The sequence below is a fragment of the Scomber scombrus genome, chromosome 11, assembly GCF_963691925.1.
Source record: "Scomber scombrus chromosome 11, fScoSco1.1, whole genome shotgun sequence".
NCBI lineage: Eukaryota > Metazoa > Chordata > Actinopteri > Scombriformes > Scombridae > Scomber > Scomber scombrus.
In genome coordinates, this window is record NC_084980.1 from 29,594,382 (window position 1) to 29,605,742 (window position 11,361).

General features: G+C 39.8%; 1 protein-coding gene across 1 annotated transcript in view; it reads left to right on the plus strand.

Moving 5' to 3' along the window:
* myo10 (myosin X) overlaps positions 1-11,361 on the plus strand; it is a gene marked incomplete in the record, with an annotated part of 99,484 nt that overhangs the window by 42,656 nt on the left and 45,467 nt on the right. Inside the window, 10 exon segments of the mRNA XM_062429709.1 lie at positions 775-788; positions 2,854-2,938; positions 3,209-3,312; positions 4,694-4,823; positions 6,293-6,411; positions 6,784-6,930; positions 8,364-8,464; positions 9,105-9,171; positions 9,524-9,616; positions 10,902-10,970. Of these exon segments, the coding sequence (XP_062285693.1) occupies positions 775-788; positions 2,854-2,938; positions 3,209-3,312; positions 4,694-4,823; positions 6,293-6,411; positions 6,784-6,930; positions 8,364-8,464; positions 9,105-9,171; positions 9,524-9,616; positions 10,902-10,970 (929 nt within the window).

Consider the following 11,361-nt stretch of genomic DNA (forward strand, 5'->3'; position numbering starts at 1 on the left):
ATTGAAGAAGGCTTTAAACTAGCGATTGAGACCATAAACACATTTTGAAAACGTTTACTGAGGTTAGAAATCAAGTGAGAAGTTGGTGAATTCTCCATTGACTTGTATAGAGACGGAAGTCCTTTTGACACCAAAACGGTCGCCCCCTGGTGGCCTTTTGATAGAATGCAGTTTTAAGTTACTTCCGCGTTGGCCTCATTTCAGAGGACCGGAACTCCCCGCCTGATAGAAGCAGAAAGCAAAATGTACAGAAATGCAGCAGTCCCACAGGATGGGACAGTTATATACTGTCAAAACCAATTCATTTAGGGCAGTGGTCTCCAACCCTGCTCCTGTAGAGCTACTGCCCTGCATGTTTTAGGTTTCTCTCCCTACTCTAACACATTTGATTCTAATTATTAACTTGTTATCAAACCCATTGACAAGCTTCAGCTGCTTGATAACGAGATAATAATTAGAATCAGGTGTTTTACAGTAAGGAGAGATGCCTAAAACATGCAGGGCAGCAGCTCTACAGGAGCAGGGTTGGAGACCACTGATGTAGATCGATTTGTTTGGGAGCTGCAAAGATTAGTCGATGTTTTAACTATTAAATTATAGTTACCAACTATTTTCATGATTGATTAACCTTTCATTATGTCGTTTGTTTATCTGGTGGTAAATATGGTTGGTTTGAACATGAACAGTCAGCTGTAGGTTAACTAGCGGCTACATAATCTTTGCTTTGAGTTGTTCTGTTGTTGTTCTCCTTGACTGAAGCTCTTCTCACCACAGACCTCTTAGAAAAGGTGAGTGTTATTCCTTCTATTAACCTTCTATATGCATTACAGTAGACTTTCTGTTTTGGTCTGTAGATTACAATACAAGCCTATAACAAGCAGAGGCAGTATCATCTCTTCTGCCTTTTTCTACATTTCCAAGATTTATGGATTTTTTACAATTTGAGTGTGCATGTACATATAAGAGCAATGGACATGGAGAGAGAAAGAAATCATTTCCATCTATATCTAAGCAACCAGTGTTTCATGGGCTGATAAAAGAAATTAATGATTTACCCTTAATAAAGGAGACTGGATTCTAAATATCAAAGTTTAAGTTGAATTTATTTAGCTTGTACAAGCAGAGCGTTTATTAATGCAACAGACAGAGTTACAATAGAAAAGGCTCCCCGTCGAGTGATGTCAGAGAGGTTTCATGCTGTTCTTCTACCTGGGCTGCCTCTATTTCCATAGACAGCATCACAACGGTCTCTCAACAGTTGGCAACATATTCCCTTAATCAGAAGACAAACAGAAGTTCAAAAAGTGACTCTTCCATCTCACATAGAGCTGAACTCTCTTTCTGCCAGTCTCAGCAAACCGTTGAGACATGAAGTATTAAAACAGTTATGTAAAACATGAACACACACACACACACACACACACACACACACACACACACACACACACACACACACACACACACACATTGTATGAATTAAAACATCTGAAGTACAGTATAATCCTAATTTTTACAACAGGGCAACTTTTTCTACAAGAAGATATCAAGATATCAAACATTCATCAGGACACTTTAGCCTGAAAATCAACATGTGTTAATAATAAAGTGGGAAACTGAAAAAGGCAGATGTGTCATTAGAGTGTTTTTATAAAGTGAAACCACTCAAATCAATCATTAGACCTTAACGGTGGCTGTTAAAAGTTTCATCTTTCACTAGAAAAAATCATATCTGTCACAACACTGATTATAGATGAGAGAAAACAATCAGAGAAACTCCTCAAACCACCGACCCTGCAGAATAATCCACGTCTCATCTGCACGCTCCAAACCTCTAAAATATGGCTTCTCAAGTTTTCTAGGGAAAGTTTGAACACAGGGGAAAAGAGAGAGAGAGAGACGTGGAGAGTAATGTGAGAACTTCTCTGAAGGGATTTTCCTCTGAAATCTGACAGGAAGTTAAAACTGATTCCAGCGAAAACCAACAAAAACATTTTTACTGGCTTATTTCAGACTGAGGAAGGAAGGGAGGGAGGAAGGAAGGAAGGGAGGGAGGAAGGAAGGAAGGGAGGAAGGAAGGAAGGAAGGGAGGGAGGGAGGAAGGAAGGAAGGAAGGGAGGAAGGAAGGAAGGAAGGGAGGGAGGAAGGAAGGAAGGATGGAAGAAAGGAAGAAGGAAGGAAAAGAGGGAGGAAGGAAGGGAGGAAGAAGGAAGGAAAAGAGGAAGGGAGGAAGGAAGGAAGCTGGGGGGAGGAAAGAAGGAAGAGAGGAAGGAAAGGAAGGATGGAAGAAAGGAAGAAGGAAGGAAAAGAGGGAGGAAGGAAGGAAGGAAGGAAGAAAGGAGGGAGGAAAGAAAGAGAGAAGGAGGGAGGGAAGGAGGGAGTAAGGAAAAGAGGAAGGGAGAAGGAAGGGAAGGAGAGAGGAAGGAAGGGAGGAAGGAAGGAAGGGAGGGAGGAAGGAAGGAAGGATGGAAGAAAGGAAGAAGGAAGGAAAAGAGGGAGGAAGGAAGGAAGGAAGGAAGAAAGGAGGGAGGAAAGAAAGAGAGAAGGAGGGAGGGAAGGAGGGAGTAAGGAAAAGAGGAAGGGAGAAGGAAGGGAAGGAGAGAGGAAGGAAGGAAAGGAGGGAGGAGGAAGTAAGGAAAGGAGGAAGGAAGAAGGAAGGGAAGGACAGTGGAAGGAAGGAAGGAAAGAAGGAAGCTAGGGGGGAGGAAAAGAAGAGAAGGAGGGAGGGAGGAAAGAAGGAAGAGAGGAAGGAAAGGAAGGAAGGAAAGAAGGAAGGAGGGAGGAAGGAAGGACAGAAAGAAGGGAGGAAAGAGAGAAGAAGAAGAATAAAGTTGTATTTTTGTTGTTTCCCTGCAGAACCGAGTAGTGAGGCAAAACCCGGGAGAGAGAAACTATCACATCTTCTACGCTCTGTTAGCGGGAACCGACAGCCAGCAGATGGGTGAGTCTCAATACACAAAGCAGACGTGTGATATGAACAGGCTCACTGTCTCTACTGATTTCATATTTTATTTCTCTAGTCTGCTTATTTTATGATGTTTGATGTTTGTTTTTTATGTGGCGCCTGTGAATAAAATGCATTATTTATTATTACATATTAGGACACAATGTTAAATTCAAGTGTGTGTGTGTGTGTGTGTGTGTGTGTGTGTGTGTGTGTGTGTGTGTGTGTGTGTGTGTGTGTGTGTGTGTGTGTGTGTGTGTGTTGCAGAGGCGTTCGGACTGACCAACCCAGACAGTTATCACTACCTGAGAAAGTCCAACTGCGCCACCGACAAGACAATCAATGACAAAGGCACTTTTAACGACGTTCTGGTGAGAAAAACATTTATACTTCGTGTCGTCCTCCCGGGTCAAACTGACCCAGTCTGTTTTGACTGTTCCTTCTTTCCTCCCTTCCTTCCTTCCTTCCTTCCTTCCTTCCTTCCTTCCTTCCTTCCTTCCTTCCTTCCTTCCTTCCTTCCTCCCTCCCTCCTTCTTTAATTTTTCGTTCGTTCTTCCCCTCCTTCCCTCTTTCTTTGCTCCCTCCTCTTTCCATAGTTCTTTCCTGACTTCCTTCCTTCCTTTCCTTCCTCCCTTCCTTCTCTCCTTACTTCCTTCCTCTTTTCCTCCCTCCTCCCCTCCTTACTCCTTTCCTTCCTTCTTTCCTCCCTTCCTTCCTTCCTTCATTCCTCCTTTCCTTCCTTCCTCCCTTCCTTTTTTCCTCACTTCCTCCCTTCCTTCCTTCCTCCCTTCCTTCTCTCCTTACTTCCTTCCTCTTTTCCTCCCTCCCCCTCCTTACTCCTTTCCTTCCTTCCTTCCTTCCTTCCTCCTGTCCCTCCTTCCTCTTTTCCTTCCTCGCTTCCTCATTCCTTCCTTCCTTCTTTCCTTCCTTCCTTCCTTTCTTCCTTCCTTCCTCCTGTCCTTTCTTGACTTGAGGACAACAGGAGGTTAATATGAAATCATAATGTAAGATCATGCCAAACTAGTTGATATGGTGTTTTATTGACAATTTACTGTTTTTAAGCAAGTTGAATTATTTGGTACAAAGTTTTTATGGTTACACCACTTAGACATTTTTGCCATAATCCTCTAATATATTCTCTCTAAATGGATTAAAAGCAGAAATTTGATGCTGGGTCCACAAAAAAAGAATGTGCGCAAGTTATTCATACGTTTATTTTATCATTTTAACCCTTTAAATTTAAACTAAACCACATGGACACAATAAAAACATCCTGTAATTTGTAATTTGGTTAGTTTTTAAATGTTTTACATGCATTTAAATATGGAAACTGTTCATATTTTGCCTTTTCTCACATACATTTACATATATTTCTGTGTGTGAGTCATTTCCTCAAAACCCTAAAACCAGAGTGAAGCAACTTCTCTGAACATTTGATCCTGGTGAGACTGAAAAGTGAAACCGCAGCTGCCAAAAAAAACCCGAAAAAACAAATCAAATCCAAAACCTCCAAAATAAATACAAGAAGACAAATCAGCTGCTGGAGACAGATTCTAACAAACAGCAGCTCTCCGTCCAAAAAAACCCAAAATAATGCAACACAAGCTCATCACCGACCCGCCTGGAGCAGGAACGCCAAGCTCTGATTGGAGGGTTTTCATCAGTCTTTGTCTTTCTCTGTGTGTGTGTGTGTGTGTGTGTGTGTGTGTGTGTGTGTGTGTGTTCTCTGCTTGTTTGTGGTTGTCGTCCCAGAATGCAATGCGAACGATGCAGTTCACAGAGGAGAGCATCGGGGAGATCCTGCGGCTGCTGGCTGGCGTTCTCCACACGGGGAACATCGAGTTCATGACGGCCGGAGGAGCTCAGGTCTCCTCCAAAACAGGTGAGAGAGAACTTCCTCTTCTTTCCACTTCCTCTCTCACTTTATTCCCACTTCTTCCTTATTTATGAGTTTAACACAGTAGTTTATTATTGAAATGTCTAAAAATGACCTACTGTATGTTCACATTTACCTGACAGGGACCTCTAGTGGTTATATATTTATATACTTTTTATATATATATATTTTAAACATTGCTTTATTCTCATTGTAGGTTCTTTTAAAGCTACTCTTACCTTTCTTGCATTTCACACAGCACTTTGAAAAAACTTGAACAGCAACAACCCCTCCTCCCTCCTATGTCCCCCCCCCCCCCTCTCCCCCCCTTCCCCCCCTGCGAACGTGCACTATATATAGTTTTCTTTTTCCCCCGTGGGAGCAGCTGGAGGTGGAAGCCGTGGCCCGCTTTTGTCTGTCATTGTCAGTCGCTACTGTCTGTTTACGGCTATCTCCGTGGATCATGGATGTATTATAATTGATAATATATGATTGGTCAGAGTCTTCACAGAATATTATGAGAGTTGGATAATGATTAGTTTCTGTGCCTGGTGGATCTCTCTATCATTTTAGAGCCCATTACCTTATTAATAGCATTTTAACCTAAACAAACAAACAAATGTGTAAAAATGTAACAAAGGTAAGGGTAGCTTTAATGTGAAGCATTTGGTCTTTGTAATTTATTTTGTTGTAAATCACGTCAAGCTTCATGTGTTGCCGTTTAGGACTTGTTTCAGTCTCTCTTCACTTTCTTTTTTTTTTTTACTTTTCTTTTTAATTTTCATATTGAGACAGCAAAACAAATACTCATCAAAAGGGCAACATATGACCACGGCTTTCTGCTGTCACAAAAAGATAACATATAATACAAGACCACACACAAAACATACAAAACGCAGAACAAAACAAGCAATCCAAAAAAAAAAAAAAGATTTCTTCCCTGTCACTTCTTCCTTCCCTCCTCTCCTATGACACCAGTCCAAATCTCAATCTATTCTTTGTTTATTCTATTCCTGTTTATTCTATGTTCTGTAACTTCCACATGTTTTATGTTTGACTAATCATCTAAATAAAACACACTGTGGACATTAAGCATCATTATTATTCTCTCTGGATGTTAGAAGTCTTCTTTCTGTAGCAGAGACAGGTTTGACCGTTTGTCTTAACCGTCTCTTTTGACCCCAGATGGACTTTTATCAGCGTGCTGAACAAATGCAAATGAGTTTAATAATCAAGAGTCAAAGGTCGAGCTGCTGATTTAATGGTGGTGACAGCAGATATTGATCAGTGAACAGGCGATCATGCTGAGCTGAGCGATTGATTACTGGTTAGCTGAGCTGGATGGATGTGAAGTTGCAAGAGTATATTTTTAAGCCATTTCAGCCTCTGATGGATAAAAAACCCTGAATCTATGAACCTGCAGACCTGAAACCTCTGACAGTGATGGTTTGTGTGGTTTTTTTGCGTGTGTGCAGCTCTCAACCGGACGTCCGACCTCCTGGGACTGAACTCGGATCAGCTGGCCGAGGTGTTGACTCACAGGTCCATGATCCTCAGAGGCGAGGAGATCTGCACACCGCTCACTGTGGAACAGGTCGGTAAATTCAATCAACACGCCTGCTTTATAAGGAAAAATGCCCTTTTGATTTATTGTAGTACAGTACAGAGAAAACATGCAAACATTAAAATTCAAAGGCAATAAAACCATAAAAATCAGAAAGGTAGAAGCAAGAAAAACCCGATTAAAACAAAGACAAACATAGAAAGCATACAAACAGAAACTCACAGAGGAGCTCAGCAGTGAAGGTGAGCTGGAGTCACCTTTAACAAACAGCAGCCAGAACAATTCATCTAAATTTAGCACGAAGAACAAAACTAACAAAGCGTGACATTGTTTGGACTTTCCGGTTGTTCTCTCTCATTGTTGTTGTTGCTCTCTGTGTGAACTGTTGTTGTTCCTCTGCAGGCGGTGGACTCCAGAGACTCCATGGCCATGGCACTTTACTCTCAGTGTTTCAACTGGATCATACACAAACTCAACAGCCGCATCAGGGGAAAAGAAGACTTCAAATCCATCAGCATCCTGGACATCTTTGGGTTTGAGAACTTCGAGGTGTGTTTCTTAGCCCAGTTAGACTCTTCATACCTCATTATAAACCAGTTACACTCTCCTTTTACCTCATTATAAACCAGTTAGACTGTTCATACCTCATTATAAACCAGTTACACTCTCCTTTTACCTCATTATAAACCAGTTAGACTCTTCATACCTCATTATAAACCAGTTAGACTCTTCATACCTCATTATAAACCAGTTAGACTCTTCATACTTCGGTATAAACCAGTTAGACTCTTCATACCTCAGTATAAACCAGTTAGACTCTTCATACCTCATTATAAACCAGTTAGACTCTTCATACCTCAGTATAAACCAGTTAGACTCTTCATACCTCAATATAAACCAGTTAGACTCTTCATACCTCATTATAAACCAGTTAGACTCTTCATACTTCGGTATAAACCAGTTAGACTCTTCATACCTCATTATAAACCAGTTAGACTCTTCATACTTCAATATAAACCAGTTAGACTCTTCATACTTTGGTATAAACCAGTTAGACTCTTCATACTTCTGTATAAACCAGTTAGACTCTTCATACCTCATTATAAACCAGTTAGACTCTTCATACCTCAGTATAAACAGTTAGACTCTTCATACCTCAGTATAAACCAGTTAGACCCTTCATACCTCAGTATAAACCAGTTAGACTCTTCATACCTCAGTATAAACCAGTTAGACTCTTCATACTTCGGTATAAACCAGTTAGACTCTTCATACCTCGGTATAACCAGTTAGACTCTTCATACTTCGGTATAACCAGTTAGACTCTTCATACCTCAGTATAAACCAGTTAGACCCTTCATACCTCAGTATAAACCAGTTAGACTCTTCATACTTCGGTATAAACCAGTTAGACTCTTCATACTTCGTATAAACCAGTTAGACTCTTCATACTTCAGTATAAACCAGTTAGACTCTTCATACCTCAGTATAAACCAGTTAGACTCTTCATACCTCCATTATAAACCAGTTAGACTCTATTCATACCTCAGTATAAACCAGTTAGACCCCTCTTCATACCTCATTATAAACCAGTTAGACTCTTCATACTTCGGTATAAACTAGTTAGACTCTTCATACTTCGGTATAAACCAGTTAGACTCTTCATACTTCAGTATAAACCAGTTAGACTCTTCATACCTCAGTATAAACCAGTTAGACTCTTCATACCCCAGTATAAACCAGTTAGACTCTCTAAACCCATAATCTCATATTCATTCAGGTGTTATTTTATCAAATTGAATTAAATCACATTCATTCTCTCTCGCTCTTAATTAAACACACTTATGACCTTATTTTATTTCCTCTCTCATCTCAGAATCAGTAATTTAATCATATTTAAATTGTTAATCAGGAAACCAGCGTACCTGAGGGTTTTATCTCTTTCCCAGTTAATGAACCATCCGTCTGTGTTTCCCCAACAGGTTAACCACTTTGAGCAGTTCAACATCAACTATGCAAATGAGAAGCTTCAGGAATATTTTAACAAGCACATTTTCTCTCTGGAGCAACTTGAATACAACAAGTAGGTGGAGGTTGTTTACGACTGATTCATCATTTTGGAGGTTTTAGGTTGGTTTTAAACATAATTTATTTCGTGTTTCTCTGCATTTACAATCACAATTCATTATGCAAGACAAAATGTAGTTTTATAACATGCCTTTAATGTCTATCTTGCAGTACTTATTCTATTAGATCTTACTTACGTTTGCCTATAAATGCAGAAAACGTCAAACAGATGGAGTTATAATTCATTTATTTTACACCTTTTTTAGGCGAATGATATGTTAAATGATGGTATTGTCCTAAATAAATGCAGATACTCCACATTTAGACAATCTTCAGGAGACTATTGTGACTTTATTTTCATAAGAAATCAGAGTTAGAGGGATTAAGCTACTCTGCTGTCATTAATGTCCATCATCTACCTGTAAATAATACATTTAATATGTAATTTAAAATCCACTAAAGTGAGAGGGGAAGCTGTTCTATGAAGCTTGACTAGTTAACATTTAATTATAAATATTCCTTCTTTGCTGGCTGAAGTCTACAACAAGAGTTAAGCAGTTCAGGCATTTTTAAATAGGGTTGTTCTCTCCATTCGTCTGTTTTTAAGTGCCTCTAAGTCACCTAACCCTAACCCTTTTTTTGGCTGCTTCCTGCAGGGAAGGCCTTGTTTGGGTCGACATTAACTGGATGGACAACGGAGAATGTCTGGATCTGATTGAGAAGGTACGTGGTGGATGGAAAACTTTTGCTTAACTTGAGAACTTGGCAGGTAAAATTAATCATAACTTAAGTTGTTAAATTGTTCGTTCTGTTCTTTATGCAATATTCATTTAAAACACAAAATGATTAAATTATGTATAAGGAGAAAGATTTTAAAAATGGTCATTATGTGATTAAAAAACAATAAAACAGATGTTAAGAAGACAATGAGGATAATGACAGTTAAGATGTTGATGGGATCAGTAATAGTGATGATGATGATGATGATGATGATGATGATGATGATGATGATGATGATGATGATGATGATGATGATGATGATGGTGGTGGTGATGATCTCTCTCTGTTTCCATAGAAACTGGGTCTCCTGGCCCTGATGAACGAGGAGAGTCACTTCCCCAAAGCCACAGACGACACCTTACTGGAGAAACTGCACAGCCAGCACTCGGTACGTCTCCTTTCACCCCTTCATATTTAAATCTGTTTGTTCTGTTTTTAATTTAGTTTTAATAGCGGCGGCACTCAGGTGCACTCAGGAGAACAAGCCTGGAGGAGAGGTCACTGCTACACATTACAAGTTACAAATAATCTAAACTGTGGTCTCACATCCACTGCGTCTCTGTTTGGTTTCAGATGATCTAACATGTAGTTTATATTACACTTAGCATGCTTCCTGCAGCTATAATAAATATATAATGTTATAATGTTAGCATCTGGTGCTAACAGGATCCTGATATCCTGATGCCTGATGTTAAACAGCTTGACTCAATTTAAAAACTGATGTCAGAAAGTCAATCTAAAAAAGTTTGATGTGAATAAATATGAGCGCTTGTAAATATCTTAATAAATATTTTTTTGGCGATGCGTTCAATGAAAGTTTAAACCCTCGTAAAAGAAGATTATGATCCAATAAATTAGTATTTGACATCAAACAGGAGAAGTAAAGAAGTTTAACCTTCCTGTCGTCCTCCCAGGTCAAATTGACCCCGTCTGTTTTGACTGTTCCTCCCTTCCTTCCTTCCTTCCTTCCGTCTGTCCTTCCTCCCTCCTTCTTTCCTCCCTTCCTTCTTTCCTTCTGTCCTTCCTCCCTGCCTCCTTCTCTTTCTTTCTTTCCTTCCTCTCTTTCCTCCCTTCCTTTCTTTCCTTCCTCTATCCCCCTTTCTTCCTTACTTCTATCCTTCCTTCCTCTCTCCCTCCTTCTTTCCTTCCCTCCTTCCTTCCTTTCCTTTCTCCCTCCTCTCTTTCTTTCCTCCCCCTACCTTCCTCCCTCCCTCCTACCTTCCTTCCTTCTTTCCTTCCTTCCTTCCTTCCTTCCTTCCTTCCTTCCTCCCCCCCTTCCTTCCTCCCTCCTTTCCTTCCTTCTTCCTCCCTTCCTTCCATCCTTCCTCCCTCCTTTCCTTCCTTCTTCCTCCCTTCCTTCCTTGACTTGAGGACAAAAGGAGGGTTAAAAGAGGGTTGAAATGATCCAAAGAATAAAATATTTCTCCCAAAGTAATGTTAATGTTGACTGAGTCTAATTTTCCTTTTTTTACAACAATGTCAGAAACAAATAATTCTCTCAGTTTGTTCCAAGTGTAATTTCAGTAAACAGATTATCATCTCTGCCTTCAAACGCTGATCTGTAATCATCTGCATAAATATGTTGTGGTTGAATAATGGACATGAACTACGAGACAGTTTCATGTGAAAGAAAATATAATAATAGTGAGATGCTTGTTTTTCTCTTGCTGCAGAAAAACTCTTTCTATGTGAAACCTCGTGTTGCTGTTCACTTCTTTGGAGTCAAGCACTACGCAGGAGAGGTAAGAATATTATATAAGATTAAAGGACATTAGAAGATCCCTTCATCATGTTTACTGTAATGATTCCTCCTGTTCATACTGACCATTAGAAGATCCCTTCATTGTGCTCTAACAATGGAAGTGATGGAGGACTAAACCCACAGTCCTCCTTCTGTGGAAACATGGATTTAAAAAGTTAATATGAAGCTTCAGCCGTCCAAATGAAAGAAAGAAAGAAATGAACAAAAAGTTGGAGGAGAGAAAGAAAGAAAGAAAGAAAGAAAGAAAGAAAGAAAGAAAGAAAGAAAAGAACAAGAAGTTGGAGGAAATAAAGAAAGATAGAAAGAAAGGAAAGTAAGGAAGAAGTAGTGAAAGAAAGACAGATAGAAAGAAAGATAGAAAGAAAGAAAAC